The sequence below is a fragment of the Phyllostomus discolor genome, chromosome 1 (genome assembly GCF_004126475.2).
Source record: "Phyllostomus discolor isolate MPI-MPIP mPhyDis1 chromosome 1, mPhyDis1.pri.v3, whole genome shotgun sequence".
NCBI classification, from domain to species: Eukaryota; Metazoa; Chordata; class Mammalia; order Chiroptera; family Phyllostomidae; genus Phyllostomus; species Phyllostomus discolor.
In genome coordinates, this window is record NC_040903.2 from 152,494,987 (window position 1) to 152,519,592 (window position 24,606).

At 48.4% G+C, this 24,606-nt stretch overlaps 1 protein-coding gene across 3 annotated transcripts in view; it reads right to left on the reverse strand.

Moving 5' to 3' along the window:
• The window catches only part of RASGRP1 (RAS guanyl releasing protein 1), a 79,524-nt gene that overhangs the window by 13,929 nt on the left and 40,989 nt on the right, over positions 1 to 24,606 (reverse strand). For all 3 annotated transcript variants that reach the window (XM_028507123.2, XM_036031597.1, XM_036031604.1), the window contains 8 exons: positions 17,749 to 17,854; positions 11,491 to 11,553; positions 10,477 to 10,608; positions 8,420 to 8,573; positions 5,170 to 5,343; positions 4,110 to 4,226; positions 1,598 to 1,873; positions 223 to 303 (listed from right to left, as the gene is read on the reverse strand). In XM_028507123.2, coding sequence (XP_028362924.1) covers positions 223 to 303; positions 1,598 to 1,873; positions 4,110 to 4,226; positions 5,170 to 5,343; positions 8,420 to 8,573; positions 10,477 to 10,608; positions 11,491 to 11,553; positions 17,749 to 17,854 — 1,103 coding nt within the window. The remainder of the gene's footprint in view (positions 1 to 222; positions 304 to 1,597; positions 1,874 to 4,109; positions 4,227 to 5,169; positions 5,344 to 8,419; positions 8,574 to 10,476; positions 10,609 to 11,490; positions 11,554 to 17,748; positions 17,855 to 24,606) is intronic.

A 24,606-nucleotide genomic window follows, 5' to 3' on the forward strand; every position in this document is an offset into this window, starting at 1 on the left:
TGACTGATTCCAGCACTCAGTCTGATGCTCTTATGGCATTTAGTTATTTACCGTTCACACATCAGTCTTAGCCCTTCAAGACCGTAGGCTCTTTATGGTCAGGAACTGCTCCCAGCACAGTTTGGGCACACAGTAGGAACACAATACTCTTAGGAAACTAAAGGTCCATCCCTTCAGATGAATGCACCCGTTACCTGCAAGAGTCTTGATATGAAAACTTACTGGGGCTTTGTGGTTCCTTGGCTCCCGGGCGTAGGAAAGCTCGTAGATTTCATCCTCAGTGTAGTAGAGATCCAGGGACAGCTGTGGGTCACAACAACAGCGTTAATTGCTAGGATGCTGTATTTCTTTCTTGTTCTTTGCCTCCAGTGGTTTACTCTTCTAGGTTTTTGGAAGTTTTTTTAAATTCACAGTCTAAGGGTAAAGCAACTACTACTGTAATAGGGCAAGCATTAATTCCTTTTTGATTAAAATGTTTTTAGATTTTGGAGAAATCGCAAGATGCCTCATTTAAAGTACAATTTAATCTGTAAGCCTTTATGCAGTTTAGGCGCTGGGTGGTCTGATGGCCCACACCGCACTTGTTCTTCCCAAAGCAGACAGATGGTCTGGAAGGGTAGTCCGCGTGGCCTGATACTAGTAAAATTTGATTCTTGGACTGGAACCCAGGTTAAGTAACAGGCATTATTAAACAATAGCAAGAGTAATAAATTCCACATGTATTAGAACTATAACATTTTAGAGGAGAGAGGTCTTACAATCTCGTTTTGAACCTACTGTCCCTGGATGGGCTTCAGGAAGTCTGGAACTCAAAAGCATTGGTGTGTATATGGCTTACGTGTATTTTTCTGGGAAGAATGTTCACAGCTTTCATCACAGGATTTGTGATCCCCAAAAGTTAAGATTCTGTACATGTTTCTATAAATGATGATGTCTAAGGTCAAGACCAAGGTCATCTCACCACTAGAGGAAGGGCTAGGATTAGATACCAGCTGGACTTAGAGTCACATGACCACAGTGACACAGCTGGTGAGCCTACAGAACTGCAGGTCCCGAAGGGAGTTCATCTGCTCTCCCCCCGCACCTGAAGTGCACGTCCTGGTCTCCTGCACCATTGCCAGTGTCCGCGTTTTTGGCTCAAATGTTTCCAGGAATAGGAATCCAAACAAAGAACCCGTTTTCCCTTTTTCTTTTTAACTCATTGCCTTGTCCTTCTTTATGAGAACACACTGTCTCCATCTCTTACAAGCCTGTACCCTGATTTGCCCTCACTTCCTCCCAGAGAGCCCAGGACTGCCCTTGCAGGCAGAGGGAAACACTCCTAGGAGTCAGAAGGGCATCCTGCTTAAGAGTACAGCTCCTGCTGTACTCTTCCTGCCTCCTGGGTGTGAGCCCAAGCTCTGCTGCTAAGTAATGTCTCATCCTCTAGAAAATGATGTCTTTGTGCCTCTGTATTCCCATCCATAAAATGGAAATAACAGCACTAGTACCTTGATGGTTTTTATGAGGACTAACTGAGCTCATATTTGGTAAGGTGCAAAGAGTGGTGCCTGGCACACAGAAAGTGCTTAGTCATCATCTCCCCGGTGAGCCTCACCGTCAGCAGGTGCACCAAGTCCTTGTTGGCCTCCAAGGGCGGGGCCACCTCTTGCAGCTGGACCAGTTCGTTGATGTGATTGTAAAGAGCCAGCAGTTTATGGACGTTCACCTTCCCATCCTCCAGATAGTTAGGCATGGCTTCATACAGGGAGATGAGGTCCTTGAGGTGCACCCCCAGGATGGGGATCTTGAAGTGGGTGCACTCCCCGTAGGCTCGCCGGTAGTTGTCATAGTTTCTGCAGGAGGACAGCAGCTCAGTCATCTCACCCAGGACCTAGAAAGAGAAGAAGAGATCCAGTCACTGTTACGTGCCAGGCAGGTTGCACTGTCTGCAGTGGCCACCTCATTTACTGTCAGCCTCTGCCATGATTGCACCCCATCCCCAAATGTAAACTCCAGCTTTTATCAAATGTCAGGGTATATTTACAAACATAGGTGTTCTTCCCCTGATTCTACTATATAACTGGAAAGTTTTAAATGAGGTCTTATCATTTTTATACTAAAATGTTTCTTTTAAAAAATAGGCACCTGATATAAAAATCAAAAAGGTACAAGAGTATATATACAGTAACTATTATGTGCCTCTGATCTCTGCCCCAAGCCACGCAGCTCCCTTCCCTGGTGTCTTCTGTGCCCTTCTAGAGACACCACATCACTGAACATTTGGACTGTGACACTAGCAGTGCTGACGGTGTTGCTGGCGTGGGGAAAGCGCAACAGCTTCCATAGTTGCTGGCATGTTTCAGCCTTCATGCCACGCTGAGGGCCTCATCATCTTAATGATTCTCAAAAATGGGCCCACGTCTAGGGAGCAGGTGACATTCCATTCACGGACAAACCCTGAACTGGAGAGACAATAGACCAGACCAATTCCCAGCAAAGGACACGAGGATGGGGCATAGGCCCCAGAGAGCTCTTCATCAGAGCTCAGCCCCTGCCCTGGCCCTGCAGGACACATGGCTGCTCACCAGCACCGACAGGGAGCAGCCAGATCGGATGTTCGCCCCCAACAGGCCTGGCCTGGGTCAGCCAGCAGTTCACACAACCTCGTTCCCCACGCGTGATGGCCAGCTTTCTCAGAAGCAAAGACAGGAAGTAAAGACTGCCAATCATGTTCTGACACAAAATTACCATTTTAAACACTGCTGGAAGTTCATTTAATAAAACTGATGCACCATTTCACCCTGTCCTCCTGCTTCCCCACCCCAGGAAGATCTTGAGGTTTTGGAGTTGGCCTCCCTCAGTCACTCTGACTGGCCCGAGAGCCTCTTCCTCACACACACAGTGCAGGTGGTGGAAGTATGGAAGGTGCTCACAGATGAGAAGTTAACAGCAAAAAATAGTATGTTTTGTCCTTTTTTGAAGGTGAAATAAACTACTGGGGGGATGCTTGCTTTAAGGTAGACTTAACTGATCCACTATGCAGACCCCCTGAGGGCAAGCAGGGGCAGACAAGGAAGCGCTAGCATGGGAGACCCCAAGCTTAAGAGGAGCAAGCTATGTCTTATTAGGGAAATGACACGAAGGCACATTAATCTGTGACTATTTCCTCTGTCACCTCTGAGACATGGGCAATCTTTTCAGTTGTTCCACCTAGTCCCAGCAGAGCTACTAGGGGATTTTCAGGTGACCGGACCACCAGGAGGGGGTGGGTCAGCATCCTCAGAGCCACTCCTGAGAGAAGGATGATTAATTAGAGACCCAAGAGGAGGCAGAACACCGGGGAAAAACTGTGGGAGAATGAGGCACCGATGTCGCTTCCTAAGAAGAGAGCCTGTGCCAGCCACGGAGGACTGGGGCTTGAGTTTAGGAAGGGGTGTTGGTCTGCTTAAATGAGATAAAAATTCTCAAAGAGCAATCATTACACTGCCCTTAGCTTCACTGACATCTTAAGTATATCATAGTGCCTTACCTTATATTTTTTAACAGCCTTATGTTCTAAAGGATTAAAATCAATTCTGTAAAATCTAATAATGGAGGAAAGTACTTGGGATATTTAAGAGAAATATTCCTCAGTGAAACACTATTACAAAATGGCATGTGAAAAAACTAATTTCTAATTACCTGGGGAAATCCAGCTACCCAGAAAGTCATTCTCCAAGGGATCTGGAGAGCCAGGGTGTCAATGTGCCACTATATGCTTACACTTGACATGCAAACTGAGACCCTGTTCCTCTTGGGGAAAACATTGTGGAGTGCGGGAGTCAGCGTCAAAGACGGTGCCCGAATCGTCCGCAGCGTACAAGCATGGGGGGGAGGCACACGTTCTTTTAACTGACCAGCAGGGAAACGTGTAGGGACACTGAGGCAAGACTGAGTCACAGCCACTTTCAAATCTGTGATGTCCCCATCCTGCAGGTTTTCTTGGGGTTTGCCTCCTTGGTACTTTTCCTGGTTGACGGGGTGGTATGGTTTGCAAAAGCTTCCTGGGTCACCCCCTTAAAGAGGAAATGTTGACGCTGGCCCTAGGAATGCTGCTAAGAAGCTTCAGAAGAGACGGTAGCACTGACCTTATTGATTTCATGTGGGACGTGTGAACTTGTATCCTTGAGCCTGGAGATTGAGCTGTGACATAGGCCTCCTATCACAGCCATCAAAGTATTGAAGTTCTGTAGTTGGTGGAGCTTCTACGATACACAAAGCAGATAAGGACAGTCACTGAACATGTCAGTGACACGTGAGCTCAGAGGCTGCCTCTTGTCTCTGCGCCGTCTTGCTTACATTGGTCAAACGTTAGCTGTCAGGTGCTGCAATTTCCTGTTCATTTCTCCCCTTAGGCTTAATCCCAGGCCACTAGATCCCAGGTCTAGCAAGGCATCACATCTCCTTCCCTTCGTGCTGATGGTCTTTGGACCACCATCTAGGTCACTGGTTTCTGGGAATCATGCCAAAATTCTTGTTTAACACAAAGATTTCTGGACCAGCCCTGACCAGTGTGGCTCAGTTGGTTGGGCATTGTCCTGCACATGCCTGGGTTTGGGAGTTCAGTCCCTAGTCAGGGAGTGTTTGAGAGGCAGTCAATGGATGTTTCTCTTCCTCTCTTTCTCCCTCCATTCCTCTCGCTCTAAAAATAAATAAAATAAACATTTCCACACCCAAGCCCAGGTAGTCTGATTGCTCGGATCTGGGGCTGAATTTAGGGATTCAACCTTTAGTTGATATCAGAGCAGGTAGCCTGTGTACCAACTTTGAGAAACACTGGTCTAGACCATCCACAACTGAAAAAATGTAAGATTAAGCATAATCTTATAAATGTTTTACACTGAATTAAGCAGACTTTCATTTTTGAGGGCAAGGACTGTCTTATTCTGTTCAATGTCAGTGCCTATATGGGTCAGTACTTGGGAGACAGAAGCTAAATCTCTGGAAAATTTCAGGTGTGTGTTCATAGTACTGTGGGTCCTCAAATGACATTGTTTCAGTCAACATCATTTCATTATAATGTTGACCAGATGCCAGGACAGTTCAAGGCAACTAACCCCACTGTGGCTGAGGAGGGAAGGACTTGGCTGTGGGAAGAGGGGATAATTTACCTCGTAGCCCAGGCCATACTCTTATTCTGTCACTCACCTGAGCCACCTGGATGAACTTGATGAAGACTTCAGCGCGCAGCTGCGGGGTGGGGCGGCTGAGCACCATCAGCTGCACCCACTGCGAGATGCCATTGCACAGGGCTATAGACCGCTCCATGGTGGGGTTCTCCTTCACGCAGCTGTTCACCAGGTAATTCTGGTAGTCAGAGAACTGGGGGGAAAGAAATGCATCAGGACTGTTGCTCTGGTGTTCTGGGACATCTGAGGGCATGTTGCCTCTGTTCAGTTGACAGCCTGGAAGTGCTAAGGGACAGAGGAGCCCTTGGCCCTCCTCCTGTGTGTCCTCTACGTAGCAGACAGAAATGGCGGGCAGGAAATCTTCCTGATTTCACCCACAGCACGGGCTCTCTCCACCAAAAGTCATCAGGCATAAGTGGGCGTGTGCTAGTTAATCCAACACACTAGTTAATTCAAATACTGTGTTTGGGTAGATACTGGTACTTCTAAATTCTAAAGAATACAGAATAGGAGGAAAACCTCCTATTCCACCTACTAATTCCACCAGTACTACCAGTACTAGTGCCACCTCTGCTACTGAAGTTAGAGGGGAAAAAAAGGAATTCACAAAAGACTATCATTCTCTCTGCCCCACTGCTTACTCTCCATACCCTTCCCCCTCCCTCTTGCCCTCCCTCCTTCCCTCCTCTGCTCTATCCCCCAGCTATTTCCTTACCTTAAGAATGGGATAATAAAATCTCTATCTAGCACATGGAATTGTTACAAAGATCAAACATAAGGTGTGAAACCACTTTAACTTTTCAAAGTGCTAAATGAATGTGGGGTGATGCTAATAGGATAATTATTACCTTCGTGCTAAAACAAACCTGTTTGAATTTACTTTGAACTTGAACAGAGGCCCAGTGAGTTGGGCACATGAAGCCTGGTTAGCTAGTTCTGTGACCACAGTTTCCCAGCGGGACAATAGCACTGACTCTGGTTGACAATTAAACAGCATATGTGAAACTGGAAATGCCCCAGGAGGTCACTGTGTGAGTGATGACTGCAGCTATTGTGTCCCTGTCCAAACAGCTCTCCTGCTCAAGTCAGACACCCGAGAGGGAGGGGCAGTCTGCCTGCTGCGTGCTCCTGTGGGAGTTTTTGGTGCAGGCATTTCCAGCTCTTTGCTTCTGAACTTGCCCCTTTGAAATCAGGTGTGACTGTGTAGCATAGTTTAGCTAGCAGTATGTAAGTGGAATTGATGTGATTTTTGAGGGGAAGATATAAGAGCCACTGAACGTTTTGCCCTGTTGCCTTTCCACGGCTGCAGAGAGTGTGGAAGTCGGTGTGAAGCTGAAGCTTCCCACCCTGGTCCCCGAGCGACTGTGATGGCAGAGGCCCCTATTGATGTGGTCGTGTGAGTGAGAGGTAAACGGTGGCTTTGTGAGGCCACTGAGGTTGTGGGGGGGGGGGGGCGTTACTTGAGTCTACATACTTTACCCTGCCTGACTAGTAACACACTGATGAGAAAATCTCACAACCTAGATAATGTAAATGCAAATGAACTGAGCCCCATTTTACTGTGCTGCAATTACTCACGAGTAGAAAACTATGAGTAGGACCAAAACTACTTCTTAGGAGAGACACACAAAGCAAAAATCTTACTGGTTCTATGAGAAAATTCCCATGACTCATTCCAGTGGACTCATTTATATATCCCTCCCACTATAAGCACAACATAATTGAATTCTTTTTAAAAGAATTATCCCTGTAATCTCATCCCCTCCCCCCGAAGTATTATAATAAACAGAAAATATCAGATGCCACTCAGCAGTGTCCCTCCAACCCCGCGTTGGAGGGAAAATCATTGTTTGGGAAAACTGTTAAGAACTGTGTAGGAGGAACAAAAAGTTTCCCAAAAGTATTTTTCTATGAGGGGACTATGCCTGCTGTTCAAAAGAAACGAAAGCCCCAACTGACATTCTCTCTTGCAGACAACAGCACCTCGCCGGCGGGGCGGGGCAGCGCAGGCCGAGGCCCGGCGCCACGCCCACTGCACTCTGCGCTCTGCTGCGCGTCGCTCTGCGGGAGCGCTGGCATCAGCAGACACCCTGCGGGCCTGACCCAGCAGCCCTGCCAGCTGGGCCCCAGCACAGCTCAGATTGTCAGTGTGGTAAATGGCTTCTGTCCCGTCCCTCCCCGTGACAGGGGAAGGCACTGCCAAGTGGAAACTCCCCAGGCAGAGCCTCCCAGCAGGGTCCTGTGGCCCCGACCTGAGGGGTGCCAGTGCGGGAGCGTGGAGGCCAATGCAGATTAGTGCTGGCAGACTTATTTCCACATGGGAGCTGGGGGCTTCCTGGCTGGCTGGCTGGGCAAACAGCTACGTGAAAAAAGACATCGGCATTATGGGAGAAGAGATGAAATGACCTCTGGAACCTGGTTTGCAGGACTCCCTTCAAACAGAGCCAGGCTCAGAAAGCTGGTGCTGAGTGACCATGACAGGCACGTGCTCCTGGCCCCAGCTCCTAATCCAATAAATTGTGTGACCTTGCCGAGCCACCCTCTGGGCCTCCATTCCCTCACCGGGTGAAACAGGTCAGCATGCCTCCTCCTTTTAGAGCAAAGCTGAAGACTATGTTTCAGGGTAGACAGGGGCTGAGGACAGGTGTTACTTCTCAGGAAAACATATTGGCCAGTGGGGGCCTGTTGGCATCTGATATGCTGACAGGTTCTCTTGTATGGAGCCAGTGCTCTTTGGTACAAGTGTGGAGTTCTAAAGAGCAAGCTGGGGTCGGCATCATTTATCTCTAGATCGTCCATGACTGCTGGTCCCTGTCAGCACCACTTCAAGGACTGAGGGTATTCTGGCTGGACCAGCAACATCTACTTTATTTTGGGATAGTCCCAGAGCTATCCAAAACCCATCCTATAATGAATTCAAACTCTTAGAGGACGTATCTCCATTTTACTGGAGAAAAATTAAAAAAACAAAATTTCTGACAGCTGAATGACCAGGGGTGTTTGTGTGTGTGTGTGTACACTCACATCTGCATGTGTGCCCACTGTATTGTCACTTGGGCGAGGGGTGGGGTGGCACGGAAGGTGGAGGAGGAAGGGCAGCAACACCGGAATTCAGAGCGTGCTGGTTCCCCGGGCTGCACAAAGTGTCGGGAAGGCCTACCAGCACGGAGGGGGCCTGTGTGGTCAGGAGGGGAACAGGCTGTTGAATTTCCCTGCTTATGTTCAGAAACACCCCAGGGAAGCTTTCCCCCTGCCCCTCGGGTACATACGGATATCCTCCGGAAGGACTTGAACTCAAGGTAGGTGAGGTGCTCCGACAGCTCTTCCGGTTCCAGATGGTCGAAGAGCAGGGAGACTTTCCGCTTCTTGCTGGTGTTTGATTTTATCCTTTGAGTAAGTTTCCTGGACCAGTCTCGGGCATTGCTTTTGTGGTTAAACGTGAAAGAAAGAAGATGGGGAGAAAGAATAAGTTGAAATTGCTTTTGAGTGCAAGGCAATCCATTGGCGTTTCCCACGAGAACATACAGAGAACCATTAGCTAGCTTTCCTTGGCCAGAACAATGCATTACCAGTTTCTCAAAGCAATTTTTTCTACGGCGGCAGCTAGGAAGCCTTGCTGGTTTCCTACGAACCTCCTGAACGTGCCATGGCAGCTGGGTGAAAGGTGTTTACCTGAAGGCCAAGGGAAGGACAGAGTCTCAGGCCTTGGCCACAGTTTCCCGAGTTTTGTCCCAGCTCCTTCCTCGAGCCCCTGGCATGTGTGCTCTCTCTGTGCCTACTGTGTGTCCCTCCACTCTCAGCAGGGTGACGGGGGCTCTCTGTAAATCTCCAGGTAGGAGGGTGTTTTCATGCCGGAAGAGCACAGAGAACCACGGGAGATGTCACGCTGCGGGGAATCGTGTAGGAGCACATGGGTACTCGGGGCAGACTTGGGGCACTGCCTTCATGTTCCAGCTGGTACAGCTGATGTCCCCAAGGAAGCCTCGCTGACCCTCGGTGTCCCCCAGCCACCACCATTTTCTGATAACCAGCCCATGCATTTCTGAGGTAGTTTCAGTTTCCTACACTTAAGCAGCAAAGAGAAGCAGCCATTTTGAGAGGGAGCAGGTTGCAAATCTGTTTCCCAAACAAGGTTGCTGAGAACCTTGTCTCTTGACAGAACAGTTCTGTGGTCAAGTGAGCTTGGGAAATGCTACAAGTTCTGAAGCCCCCTGGGCCAATGAGCAAATTACAGAGTCAGAGATGCATTGCAGATTTGCAAGTTTGATGTATCTGGTCAGGCAATCTCCTGCTGACTGACGCCTAAAGCACAGGCTGGGGGAAACGCTGGCGGGGAGGGGAAAGTCGCCTGGGGTGTGTTGCAACGAGGGGCTTTGGGCTTAAGAACGGTCCTGAGGCCTAAGTTCTGCATCTTTAAAATGAGGAAATTGTTACTTGGAAATCTCTTTTATCTTTCAAGTTGTATTATTCTAAGCAGAGAGGTACAGAGAATCCATACCTCTGAGAAACTGATAAATGGATTCGTCTGTGACTATGAAATGTGATTTCTAAGTCATTTTGCATGGCTATGACACAGTGCACTGAAGAACCCAGAGCACAGCTTCTGCGCTACCTCGACCCAAGCGGGTCCCGCAAACATGCTGAGCCTCAGTTTCCCAGGATGTTGGATGAAATGGTCTCTAGAGTTTGTTTCAGTTCTAGCATTCTATATCCTAGGGATCTGCACTATCCCGAAATAACGTGGCCACATTGTGAAAACCTTAGCATACAACGTGTGTGCCCTCCCCTCCCAAATTAAGGAAGGCACTCATTTTCCAGAGCGAGCCAACCTTATAAATAAGAAATCCAAGGAACAATGTGAAATATTCCTGAAATCTCTCCCAGCTCCTGAAGTCTAAGTGCCTTTCATACAATCCAAATGTGTCATAAGCCCTCTGCCCAATACACTGTCCCTTCCCTATTCTCAGGTCCTCCTGGACTTAGCTGGCGAGAGGCCCGAGTTTAGTCACTGCAATTTCAGTTTTTCACGACCTGGATACATTTTAGTCAGTATCTTGTAATCCAATTTCTTTTTGACTGGGTCTTACATTTTTTTCTGCTGTGAACATTAGTCACCCGCAGCTTTATCACCAGGGGGCTTCTCTGCTCACTTGTTAAATGTCAAGCTTTCCACTTGGGCGAGGTGATTTGCACCTGCCTATCGGATGGGCGTGGTCTCCCCGTGGTGACAGAGCAGCAGCTGGCAACAGCCAGCCTCACTGAGCAGGCTGGGTGGTGTCACGGGAGGGAGGAGGTTCCAATGACTTCTCACAACCTTGACACTCACATTTGAGTTGTGTCGATCAGGCGGCAGTGTAGCTCCTCCCCCTTAGCTTTCACCAGTTCCTGAAACTCCTCCATAGTGTTTGTCAAGCTGGCATCCGTCTTAAACATGATCCAGAACTCTGTTATCCAATACCTGCAAGGTGGGATTTAAAAAACAATCGGAAACCAGAGGCCAGGACTCACACTTCGGTGGGTTCTTCCCACAAAGAGGACTGAGAAAAAGGCAGGCTGGTCTGCCCTTCTGTGTTGCTGGGAGTATGGAGTATACATTCTGCGTATAGACTGTAAGGAGCCCGGGGAGAGGGAAGGAGACCACCTGTCAACAACCCTCTGCCTCTCGATGCATGAAATGCCTCGACAGGAGGAGGTGCAGAGGCTCAGGTGTGGCCAGCTGTGTCGGAGACGGTCATAAACTGGACAGCTGCAGACAGACCCAGTGTCCCCATGATGGGGGCCATGTATCTGCACGTCGCACTGGACCCCATCTGAGAATATTAGGTGGCCGTGAAGGTGATAGTCACAAAAAGTTTTTAATGACTAGAGGAGTTTTCAGTGATATTAGAGTTAAGACTATAGGATATAAAAATTTCTACGTGTTTTGATCTCAGCTATTTTTTAAAAATCTGCTTGGAAAAAAAGACAAAGGAAATAGACCAAAATAGGTAATTAGATATGAGTAATTATTACTACAGTTGTATTTTCTTTTCCTGTTTTCCAAAAGGCACTCATATGAGCTATATTAGGACTTTTATAATTAGGACTAAAACAAGATAACCTTCCTGTGTCATTCGACAGCAAAATGCTGTCTGACGGAGGTGAACAGTGGTGTGAGACACTAAGCTCAGGTTGGCCAGAAGAAATGGGCTCTGCTCCTCCTCAAGCTGTCACGACTGCCCTCCCCAGTCTGCCCAGGGTGATCTGCAGACAGGTGGGCAGGAAGGGAAAGGCAGGGAGGACGTGGGAAGAATGGAGTCACCCTGCTCTACAGAGTCCCGGATGTGTGCAGAAGCGTTACCTCACAAAGTAGCAGATCTTCAGGCAAAGCCCTGGTGAATTCTTTGCCAAGGCCTCCTTATACGTAGGCTGGGGTTAAGGGAAATGAAAGCCTTTGTTACAAAAACAAAACCGCCTCCTCCCGAAACAATTTCTTCTAAATCAAAATGTTTTCTTATCTCTCAGATAAAAACCAACTTGATGTGTGCAACCGTGTTTACTATCACCTAGGGGGTGACACGGTGACCCTCCACCCGCTCATGTTCAAATGGCCAGGGAAGGAGGCCACGCACCTCCTCTGCAGGAGCAGAGTCAGGAGCCAGCGGTGTGGAAGCCCCGGGACAGGTGACCTGCAGGCAGGGAAGAAGGGATGAATGACCCCCTGCCCATGCCCAGGAGACCAGGGGTCCAACACAGACAAGTTAAAAAGAGCGGCCCCTTCTCATCTTTAAAATGTTTTCAGTAACTGATAACATTTGTGCAGTGAATTAGAGAAGAGGGGGAAGGAATAAATACTCAGGTATACTGTCATGATAAAAATATGAAAATGATAATATATGTCTAGAGGATGTCTGTAGGTTGACCTTGTAAGTTGTGACAGCAAGTCACACAAAGCCACGTGAGCAACCCCAGACAGAAGTGGAGACACAGCAAGGACCCGCATCACTCGGAGCATTCCAGGAGAGCGGTGCCGTCCTGAGAACATCAAAGACCATGAAGATCCCATTGAGTTTCCATGTCTCCAGGGCAGCGCCTTTCACTCGGTGCGCCACAAGCATGTTTAAAACAGGCGATACCTGACTAGTCAGGGCACTGACCTCTTTTCCCTGAGATTGTCATATAAAAAAGTAACAACAGCCAACACAACAATAGCCATCTGGTGTGAATGAATCTAAAATATACCTCTTTTTCCCTGATTAGGTCAGCAAAAAATATGTTTTTGGTGTGCCGCAGAATTTTAGCAGTTAGTTTGTGTGTGCCATGAGATGAAAAAGTTGAAAACTGCTGCTCTGGAATGATACAGAAAGAATATCCACCTAAGAGTAAAAGAAACACAGAATCCAATCCGGTGATGAACCTGGGTGGGCTCTACCATCTCCTATACACGGAATGAGCAATCGAGCTAAATGGGCCGTGTGCCCTGCGAGACTGGGCCCTCTTCCTCTTCTAAAAGCTGTGCCCTAGTAACTGCAGCACAGGCCTCAGGGAGGTGCAGCACGGCCACCCCCTTCCCCGCCCCCCCCGCACCTCCCCAGAGATGAGGCTGGGGAGAAGCTCGCAGAGATCTCCTCAATCACTGACGAGGGCAGGAGCAGCCTTCCTTCAGTGGGTGTGCGTATTGTGACCCCTGGGAAAGTCAGGGTCAAGTGTAGCAAAGATAGTCCAAGTCATGTTATCGATATTTTTATTAGGAATGCATCTATGCCTTTTGAGATTTTATACACCAGTAACATTTAAGAGCACATTAGAATGATAGCCTTGAAACTTCAGTTTGGAATATATAACTAAGTGCTTTAGACTTGTGGTTTTAAATTGATATTTTGTTAAGTTTATGCATCGCTTTGGAACATCTAAGGTAATGTTAGCCATACTGTTTATAATGTTAATCTACTAGAGTTATAAAAGCTATTTCAAATTCAGGAAGGCCTCCAAAGTATTTAAGAATAATCTAAAATGTAAAATTCATGACTGTTTAAAAACACTGGAAGTATTTAATTAACATTATCCAAACATTTTTCAAGGCCCCTTAAAAATGTACGGTGGAACATGCAAGACTTACAGAAACATTAAGACTGCAAGCTACACTTGAACCCCTAAAGAAAAAGTATGGTTATGAAATTTGTACTTTCAATAAAATGACTTTAATTTTAAAAACATATTTTAATGGATTTACTGCTTATAAAACCTGTCCTTGAGGGCACCAAAACAAAAACACAAAACCACTCACACAGTAACAAGTGTAATCAAAGTAAAAATGAGCCCAGGCAACTGGCAAACTTCGTGAAATAACAGGTCCTGACACCTGCCTTTCTTTGGGCATAAAAGGTAGGAGTGAGAATGAGGTGACAGGTATCATAATGCCACATCACCAAGAAGATGAGTCCCCTCAATGCAAAGATATTTAGGCATATTTTTAATTATTTGATCAGTTTCTTGAAATCTTTATTCTTCCTCTTGAATGAGTAAGGCACAAAGGCCAAGCTCCTTTAAAACCACTAAATGGGCAACTTAGAAATCAACATTGTCCCCTTTATGTGGAGCTTATCTTCCTCCTGGTGGTTTCTTATCCTTCTCTTCCAATGTCCCCCCTGGCACAGTGGCTGCACTGGGTGGGGGTCGGCAGGGGTGGGGGGACATCTATGTGAATCTAGTAGGCCTGCACCCAAGTGCTGAGCCTGTGTGGGCCTGCAGAAGGCCAGTGAGAATGGCCGGCAGTGCCCCAACAAAGGCAGCCCAAGGTGAGGCAGGGCTGTCTTCTCACTCACGGAGATGAAGCCAAAGCCTGAGACATGGCAGTGAGAGGCTCAGGTGTCTGCCCAACCGCGGCGAACGTCCTTGCGGCCGGCAGGTCAGGCTCCACACTTTTTCCTTTTCTTCACGGCCAGCATTGCACCTGGGACGGAACAGGGCCAATCTGACTGTGCTTTGCATGCATCTGAACTATTCAAAGTGTGTTTAAACTCTCTCTTGCTCTTTTAACAATGGAAAAATAGGAAACCATCTTAGCTTATTTAACAATTCTGTCGCTTCCAAGTCAGAGAGCAAAGCAACTAAGCATGGAGAAAAAATTGTTTTGTCTTCCATGTTTAACCTGGATTTCAATGACGGGAAGTCTTCACATTCTCTTCTTAGAATCCCTCCCCCCACCCCAGACTTGAGCAAGCCCAGATTTCTCACCTAAAGGTCCTGACAGATACACAAAAAGTGCCCCAATGCTTTGCACCCAGAGTAATGCAACATTCACTGCATCCTACCAGGAGGTGAACACCGGGCTAAGTTCTAGAGAAACGAATCCACCTGGCCCCTCCCCTCGAGGGGGCGTCTAGTGAGGAGACAACACGTAAATAGGTAAATTACAGTATGATGTATGTATGTACATTGGAACTATATTTTTTCTTAAAGTACCTTTATTTAATTACTTTTTCAGTACCCTTGCAAAATTCTGTATTATTAACACAATTCAAACTACAGCAACTAGACACAAAGGTGTGTTGATTTATAGATGACTTAAAACAAGTCATCTATAAATACCAGAATATATAGGAGTTATGTTTCAAAGCTTACAGACTCAAGTTTAGGCAGATCAGTTTGTTTAGCTAACACTGTGATTTTCAACTGGTGTGCCACAAGAATGGTTAAAATGGGTGATACCTGCCTATTTAGTCAGGGACACTGACCTCTTTTCCCTTAGACTATCAAATAAAAAATGACAACAGCCAACACGACCATAGCTGTCCAGTGTGAATGAATCAAAATTGTACTTATTTTTTGTCAGAGTGGCAAAAAATCGATTTTTTGGTGGGCCGAAGAATTTGAATGATTAGTTTTACATGTGCCACGAGATGCCCGAGGTTGGACTCGCTGAGCTAGCAGAGGGAAACACTTCGCACCTTCTGCGATCAGGGAGGAAAAGCATTTCAAGGCTGAGCACAGCCAGGCCAGAGACAGGAAAGATGCACAGGGGCTTATGCAGTGTGGAACTAAAGTCAAAGAAAGGAAACAGATTTTTCAAATCAGTAACACCGTTTTAAAACACTAGGTGTATTTTTTTTTATTTTTATTGCTTTTGAGAGAGAGATTTGTTGGGCCTCTTACTGATGCATTCATTGGTTCTTTTATGTACTTTGACCAGGGATCAAACCCACAACCTTGGCCTATTGAGTGGCCCCTCCAACCAAATGAGCTAGCCAGCTGGGGCCTAAAACACTAGATGTATTTTTAAAGGGGTGGGAGATGGAGAAGTGAAAGAAGGAGGAAAAAGCACCCCAGGCCCAGGAACTGTGAGAGGACTCCCTGCAGCCTGGGACAGTGAGGAGAGCAGTGTGGGGGGGAGGCTCCCTGAGAGCTGCAGGATGAGGCAGGAGAGATGCACGCAGGGCAGACCCTGGAGGGCCACTGCCTGGCAGCTAAGGTGTCTGATGTTACCCCTCTGGTGTGCAGAGGTTCTGAAGACAGGGTTGCCCGGTTTCTCAGGAAAGTCACTTCAGAGGTGCAGAATGCACAGGAGCGGGAGGCATGCAGATGAGAAGACCATGGGACAGGCTTCGGAGAGAGCCCATGGGCCGAACTGTGGCAGTGTCAAGGGGAATGGAGAGAGGAGGACAGGTGGGAGTCATTGCTGAAGTCAAAACCCTGGGATTGGGTGACGGACTCTGTAGGAGGTGAAGGCAGGAAAGAGTTCAGAGTACTTCGGATGGTTCTGCTTTAGGCAACTGAATGGGTAATGACACCATTAACTGAAACTGAAAACGAAAATACAGGTGTCAAAGCAGAATTAATGGGGCAGTGGTTGGAGAGGGGGGTGGTGAGTGCATGAGTTAAGTTTTGAGCATGTTAAGACTGAAGTGTCTACAGGACAAACTAGTCCACACATTTTTAAAAAATGGTTTGGCTTAGAGAAATACAGACTTGAAAGTAACCCACACAGAGGGATGGTGGAGAAAATCCTGGTGAGACAGCACCTGGGGAAGGAAGGAGAGTGAGAAAAAAGCCAGGCTGTTATCCCCATATGTGAAGGGTACTCAAAGACGACCTAGCTGGAAAGGTGGAGGGGGCCAGCCCAGGAGAGGGGAGCAGCAGGGCGTGATGCTGGGGGCCCTGGAGGGAGAGCGTGGACCGGCAGGACGGTGTCAACAGTGCCCAGGGCTTCTGGGAGGTCAGCGTCAACAAGAATGGAAAAAGGCCATTGGGCTTGGCAGCGAGGAGGTCACCGGTGACATCAGAGGAAAGTCTGAGCACAGCGCTGGGGCACAGCTGAATTAGGGAGTGAGTGGGAGTGGAGAGATGGGAGATAGTGAGCGCGGACTACTTGAAGAAGTTTTCACATCAAATTTCTAACCTAACAATGGAATGAAGGGGAGGCAGCGCTGAGAGTTTATTTTTAGTTTGGGGAGATTTGAATGTGTTTTAGGCTGAGGGGCCGGTACCACTGAAGAAGCAGAGTTTAAAAGGACGGGAGAGAGGGGTGATCACTGAGGGGCAAGATTCTGTAGGCAGCAGCAGCGAGGCCGGGGTAGGGGTGAGGAGAGGGGTCCATGCACCCTGTGGGCGAGCACTCCAGGCACAGTGTAGTCCTCACACCAGCAAGCAATTTTTCTGGTGGGAAATACTTAATCCCTGACCCTGTTTAGAACTGCTGTTAGGTGAAGTTAATATTAAAAAGCAGACCAACTTTGAGTCAGTTTTGTTATGCTTTTAAAATATTCTGCAGATGAGACACCCACTTGTTACCTGCACCTCTTATGATGCGGACCCCTCCCGATGCTCCCCCCCTTGGCATGCCACTGGGAACCCGTCCTTTGCGGTGAGCAGTGAAGATTTCTAAGCAGGGTTAGAGAAGGGACCGTGTGTGCGCCACAAGATGAAAAGGCAGGGGTCAGGAGAGCGGTGAAGATTAGAAGAGCCGCAAGTCATGACTCAGTGCCAGGGATCTGGGCTTCGGGTGCTAAACAGTCTCACCCCACCTACGGTTTCTCTCCGGGGGCCACAGCTTACAGAGTCATCAGTGAGAGGGAGGGGGCAGGTGCTCTCTGCACCCTGCTCACTTCACACCCTGTCAGAAGCTCCAAGGCCGGCAGGGTTTGCTGCCTGAAGTGAAAGGCACCAGCAGATCCCCCAGATTCTGCGGCACCAGGAAGTTTCCCTGAGAACCTGGGGAGGGTTCCAGGATTGGACAGGAAAGCCAGAATGCTGCCATCACTTGAGTCATGCCGGTACCTTTGTCAGTCTGCACAGGACGAACGTGCATTCTGATGAACCCACAAGAGGAGTATTTTTACTAGCCAGAGATACTGGAGAAGATTGTTTGCATTGTTGATCTGACTACTTTCCAAAGCAATCGACATCAGTAACGTTGCCCTGCCCAATGAGAGATACACGCACATATGTAGGTACACACACACACGCTCACCCTGTATCCCTAAAAGGACATATGACATATGAACCGATTTACCATACAGGGCTATTCCAAACCAATCAAAAGAAAAGTAGACTTTCCATTTCAAGACACTTTTCAAAGAATCCCACTTTGGGACTGCCAGGCAGTACGCTGAAAGGATATAGGGTGATCACTTTTCGGAGCAGCTCGGCAGAGGAAATGATGATTCGGTGCATGGTCAGCATGACTTGCAGCAGCTGGTTACTCCGACACAGGTTTCCATCCGCATCTGCAACACAAAGAGCAGCAGCATCTGAGCGAGGTCCTGGGGAGAAGGCAGCCATGGGTGCCCCCCGCCCCCCTCGGTTCCTGGACAGCACAGGCTCCCACGGCGGGCTCTTCAGGCAGAGTGCCTTTCTCCCACAGCCTCTGGCACCACAGCCTCTGGCACCACACGTCCCTCCCTTCTTTGCTTTTCGTAGCCTCCTGCTGTAATTATTCTCTCCCCTTCCCAAAATGTCCATTTTGATGCTCATTAGCCAGCCCCCTGGGAAGGTGGCAGAATCTTGGGAAAGGGATAAAATTTGCACCAGTGCACTTGAGTCTGTGTTGAAAGCAGAGGCACATGCAGGTTTTGTGGGGCCCGAAGTGCATATAATGGCAGGGGGGGTCCTTTCCAGGGTCAGAGTAAAACAAGATACAGTCTTAATAGGTCGCAGTTAAAATACCTTACTTTTGCAATTTTTGCAAAGACATATGACCATCAGAATATATTCCTGGGGCTCCTCCATGGTGCTGAAACATAAGCTTCCCTAGTTTTATAGGCAGTATGCCTCTGGGTGAAAATAGAGGAGGAAGACTATGGACAAACATTCCATTTGGAGACTATGGCTGGGGTGCAAGTATCCATGATGGCGTGTACCCATGAGCATGATGAGCTAGGTGTTCCAAATCCCAGCTGGTGCCAAATAACAAGATGCATCCCACACACTGGCACTGGGCGTAAAGCTTGCCCTCAGAGGGGTTTTCCAAATCTTCCCACCAGTTACAGCATGAAGTACTAGGGCTGTGCCCATTACTCGCTGCCTTGGTTACTGTCCTTCATGGTGGATTGAGTTGCCAGTGCCAGTGGGCTTCCACCCACATCCAGTCATCAGAGAGCAGCAGCGAGAGATGGGAGAAGAGACAAGTCAGGATATGGCTTGTCCTCTCTGCTTTGGCACCACTTCCCCGTGAGAGGAGCTGTGGGTCTCTTCCACAAACGAATGCACCGCTGGCCCCTCCCGTGCCCCCCGTCTTTCCCTGGGCTCTACCACCACTCAGCTCCCTTCCTTCGGCCCTCGGGGTGGCAATGACACCTGGCTGTCAAGAGTCTCTGGGTGCAGCATCTCTGAATTCCACTCTCATCTCTCTAAATAGTTCCTTCATGGACGTGTCTTCATTTAAACAAACCATGGGAATTCTGCCCCATGCTGGGAGCCAGAATAATTCAGGGTAGAGTATCAAATGAAAGAATAAACATGAATTGCTTTATCATTGATAGCTCTTTAAAATATATTATGCAAAAGGGGTTGTCATTTTCACTCTCCCCAAGTGTTCAAACGGTAAGTAAAGGCCATAGTGCATTTGGGCTCAGGGTTCAGCAGTCCCAGCTCATCCTCAAAAGAGGCCCCGAAGCCATAGTCCACTGAGAAAGTGTAAGTAAACTGACAGGATCACTCACCGTCCCACTGCCAAACCCACCAATTCGCCCGCATTCTGATGCTGCCTGCCTGCCCGGCTTCCTTCCGGGGCCGGGCCTCCACTGTGCCCGGGGCCCCTCCCTTCGCAAGGGCCTTGGTCCTGCCTTTGTCTACTTTCTCCTCTGCATTATCAACTTCTCTCTCTCTCTCTCTCTCTCTCTCTCTTTCTTTCTCTCTCCTGTTTTACTTCCACTGGCATTTAAACATGCCTCTGAATCTCCTACTTAAAACAGAACAAAATAAAACAGAACCTTAGACTCTCGTCCTCTCCAGCTACCTCCCGTTCCCCCATTCTCCTTTTCGGCAAAACCTCACTGTCATCAGTTGCGCGACTCCATCGACTCCTGACTCTGTCATTCCACCATATGCTTTATTTTCAAGGTCACATTGCCAAATCCAATAATTTTTGCCTCTGTCCTCAACTCCCTTCATGACTCAAGCTGCACGCCACCCAGCCCACGTCGACAGCCCTCTCCTTCCTGGAACACGTTCTTCGCTTGGCTCCCATCGCATCACACTTTCTCAGCTCCTCTCTCGGGCTCTGCTGCTGTCCCTCCTTCCCCTGCAGAGCTTCTAAATGTCACCGTGCTCTCGAGCTTGTTCCTCCCACTCCTTTTTCTAACAATTTTTTAAATTTAAAACTTCTTAAATTTTAAATTAAAAGACACATGTTTTTGTAAGTGAATTCATCCAGTCCTTTGGCTAAAATACCATCTATATGCCGATGATTTGCTCAGCTTATAACTCCAGTGCTGAGTATCAAATTAGTCTGTCCAGCAGACCTGGTAAACCCACTCAGAGGTCTAGTTTCAAACTTCACTCACTCGAACAAAACTCCTAACCTCCCCTGCCCTAACCCCTTTCCCATCTACTCTTCCATTTCAGCAAGTGGCACCCCCGCCATCCTCTCCGTTACCCAGACCAAACACCTAGGAGTCATCCTCTATTTCTCACTTTCCCTCACACCCAATCCAGCAGCAAGTCTCAACTCTACTTTCAAAATACATTGCAAACCTGTCCATCTCTCTGCGTCCTTGCCGTCACACAAGCTGCAGCCACGACCACAACTCAGTAACCCAAATAAGCTTCGTGCTTCTGCTTGTCCACCGACAAGCCCTTCTCCACCCGGAAGTCAGGAGAGAGCTCCTGAAACCCTTAAATCAGGTCATAGTGCTTCATAGACTCTAATGAATTCCATTGTACTAGTAATAAAACATGCACTCCTTCTGATGGCCAACACAGAGCCCCATGTTCTGGCTCCTTTTACCATTTCCCACTGTGTTTCGTATTTCATGCCCGGTCGCTCCTCTCCACTCCTCTATTTATGCAATCAAGTCTACTACAACTACAGGGAGGTAACGTTTGCACTCAGTATCTGACATACAGTTTTAGTGCCCGTATTCCCGTGTACAGTGGTAAAAAGCAGGAGAAAACTGTGAAATGCCTTTGTAGGGCATGCACTTGAACGTCCAAAGGGGCTATGGACATAGTCGCAGGCCTTTTCAGTCAGGACAGAACCCAAGACTTGTGACTCCACTCTTCTTTCTGGTTGGCTAGCATCTTTTAACAATGTTATTTCTAACTTTCCCAACAACTCTGCAATGTTGGTATTGTTCACGACTTATGGCTGAGGAGATTAAAGCATAGTGAGAGTGGGCAATTTGTTCCAGGTCAAAGAGATGAGGCGGGAGGAGCTGGCATTGGGCACCAGGCTGGTCCCATTCCTGAACCCCTGCTGTCCCCACCGGCTGCATGCTGTGTGACCCTGTCTCAGGATAGGGAATCCAGGTATGAGGTGGAAGGCTGAAGTGGATGAGCTGTAAGACCTCTTCCAGTGCCTAGGGCTACAAGTCTGAGAGGAGCCCCTGGGATACTGGACTAGAACCAACATACAGCTGGACTCCAGTGATGTGTGAAAAGCTCTTGTAAGCCTTGGCTAATTGATACTGATCATTAAAGTTACCCTTAAGGTAAGAAGGGTGCCGTGTCTAAGATTCACAATCATGCTCACACTCTGTTTACCCTGCCCCCCTCCTGTCCACGTGCGCTCTGCACAGCGAGGGCCGGCAATCGGCACGGCCATGACAGGAGGATCTGCAAAGGGAGGCAGAGGCAGGGCGGTGGAAGAAGCTCCTTTGCCCCTGGGGCCAGAAATCCCTTCTTGGCTCTCTGTTTCCACTAGGAGAACGCCTTGGCATACTCACTTGACCTCACTCCCACCACCGTCTCCCCCTACATGACCTTCCACCCCCACAGGACCTCCAACCCTCACATGACCTCATCAAGGATACATTCCCTTCCAGACCTCACCTCACACAGCAAGCACTTCTTCCTGTTTGAGGGGAAGAGCCTGCTTTTGAAAGTCAAAGGGAACCTGCCTTCCAGGCTGTTGGATTTTGATATTTTGATGTCAATGCTGTAAGCTGATTTAAATATTGCAATGCATAATTTCATTTTGTTTGCATCTTGAAGCTTTTTTAAAATGCAGGGTGTCATACTAAAAATTCTAATAAGTAAATGTGCAGATTTTCTCATTACCACCTGCTTCTCCCTACACTTCTGGGAAGACTTGTCAAAAGGGTTGAAACCTCAGTGGGGTACAGAAGGTCATCTCACATCTCTGTCACTTGACTTGGGATACACTGGCTGCCAGAGAACTACGCTCTTTAAAGATCGCCCCACTGGTGGGCCATGGGCTCCACAGAACAAACGGGAAAGTCCTGCGGCTCCTAGAGGGTCACTTGCCTGTGAGGCAGCAACCACCTTCCATGGTTAGACTCAGGGGCAGCAACAGCTACACTTCCGGAACACAGACTCTTGGGGTGGAAGAGACTGTGGACATCTTCCACCTCACCCTCCCACCCAACACATACTTCCTCCCGAAAGTGTCACAGGTAAGTGGCTATCTAGCTTCTGCATGGAACCTTCCAATGAGAGGCTACAGCCCCTAACTATTCCATAAAGCACGTTTTCATTCTACTTCAATCCAAAACAGCTGTGGACACAATTAGCCAATATTGATCATTGATCTACCCTGTACCAGGCACTGCCCCAGGTCCCCAAGGAGATCTGAGGAGTCATTTAAAAATCCCGCCACTGAGGCGCTCACAGTCTAGCTGGGGAATAAGACACACATGCAAGACACCAGGTGGCGAATGTGAGAGTGAAGCCATGGGGGCCACGCGGACGAGCGGTGAAGTCCAGATGCTTCCTGGTGTCATGGCTCAGAGAGCATCTGATGTCCGTGGTGCAGTGACCCAGATCTTCAAGATTCAAGAGGCCTTATGGTCCAGCCCTCTTCCTCTAAATCAGCTTGCATGCTCTTTTTTCCCCCTTTTGTGGCTTAATCTTAAATAAGCTATTTGCCCGTGACAGTGACGAAGGGCTCCCTGATGGTCAGAACCCTGTGACAGCAACCTCGCGCAGGCTGCGTGCCCGGCACGGCTTCGAGCCGACGACAGGCAGGGCGGCTGTGCTGCAGCGGAGGCTCATCTGGGGGATGAGGTGGCAATGGCTCTCTGCAGAAAGGACATAAAGCGTGTTGCACACCAGAGAAACCCTAGAACAGAATCTTTTCTTCTCCTTTGTTTTGGTTCCCATGGAAATCTCTTGACATGTGAGGGATTTTGAGTGTACCAAAGGCACAGTGTCGGAAATTGGTATACTGAGGGTAGGCAGGCTGTCAGCATAGGAGGCATAACACAAAATACCAGATGTCTCGAAACCAGGGACCAGAAAATGGGATGGGAAAGTGCGTGTCAGAAACCCATGCAGGCAGCGCTGGATCTGGAGCTGAGGGCCAAAGTGGCCAATGGAGGTCAATGTCTCCATAAGCGAGAAGACTGGCTCCAGGAAAAACCTGACAGATTCTCTCTCTCTCTCTCTCTCTCTCTCTCTCTCTCTCTCTCTCTCTCTCTCTCTCTCACACACACACACACACACACACGAGAATCCTCAAGGTCTGATGAGACCAATGTTCCAAAGCAACTAAAGCTACTCGGCAGCAAGACTACAGCATTCATTAAATCCTAGTTGGAGAGTGCACAAACATTTGCAAACTGAAAATAAGGTCCCTAGTTTGTTGTTTGCTTTGTCTAGTTTTCAGTGTCAGCAGTTGCAAACAGATGTAGGAAATGCAAGTGAAAAAAGAACACAGTGATATATACTTAGAACTCTCATAGCTTCTACCACTGAGCAGCATAAACCATGGGGTAGGCACCACCTTGACCTTGTTTTTGTCCCCAGCCCCTCAAGATGGGGAAGAGAACAATCAAGAAAGAGCAACTGTTTTTGCTAAGAATGGAGTATCACTTCACAGAGCAAGTGTGGGAGTTGGTTTGGTTGCTGTCGTGGTGTGCGGGGAAGAGATTAAAGAACAGCCCTCCTGGGGGTGGGTGAAGGGGACCCTGATTTGTAGTGCTGGCAGATTTCTGTGGTTCAATACTCCCACTACAGCCAGTTCCAAGCCATCAACGTGAAGGCACCAAACGTGGAGTTGGGGAGAGATGCTCACAGTCAGGTGTCCATCCAGGTGCGTCCCAGCAGCAGAACTGAGGTCAAAAGGTTGGTACTTGTGCAGCTTCCTGTTGTGTTCCTCCTACCTGGTGTCCTTGCTGCCAGGTGCTCCTGAACCACTGTGCTCTCTACCTTACCCCCAACCTCACGCCCGCTGGGCCTTGCCTGGGACTGACAGGGGAGCTAACCCACATCAGCCAGTTCTTCTGGTAGGCAGGAGGACTGCAAGGGTGAATCCTTTCGGGACATCTGCACCACAACAGTGGCTTCTCAGAGCGGTTGGTGCTCGAACCCAAGGACAAAAATGTTTATGTGAGGTGAGATCTGGGAGAAGGGAAGCTCCCAGTTCCTTACAGATCCAGCCCGGCCCACATTTCCCCAGGGACCCCATGGGGTGTCACACCCAGGGTGAGGGTGTGGGGCTGCCCTGTGAGTGAGGACATGTATGCGTACAGAACATTTTCCCTTCCTTGGCCCAGTACAGTGTCCAGGGGCTCTGAGTATCTTGGTTATAATTAGCTTTTAATTATTTATTTGAAGTGGCCAGGGTACACCATGGTGTGGACAACACACAAACCTCTGTGGCACTGGGACCTGCAGTTTCAAACTTCTGCAGGTCTATGCAGAGTCTCAAAGTGGAAAAGGGGCTGGACAGGCTCGCCTCTTCTCTCCCTCCCCTCAACCCCTGGGGGTGATGACGGTCAGGGCCAGGGAGGCAGAGGAGGGGAAATCCTGGCTAATCAACCCCTGTGTAAAAGGCATTTGGTCTAACCAGGCCTCCCTC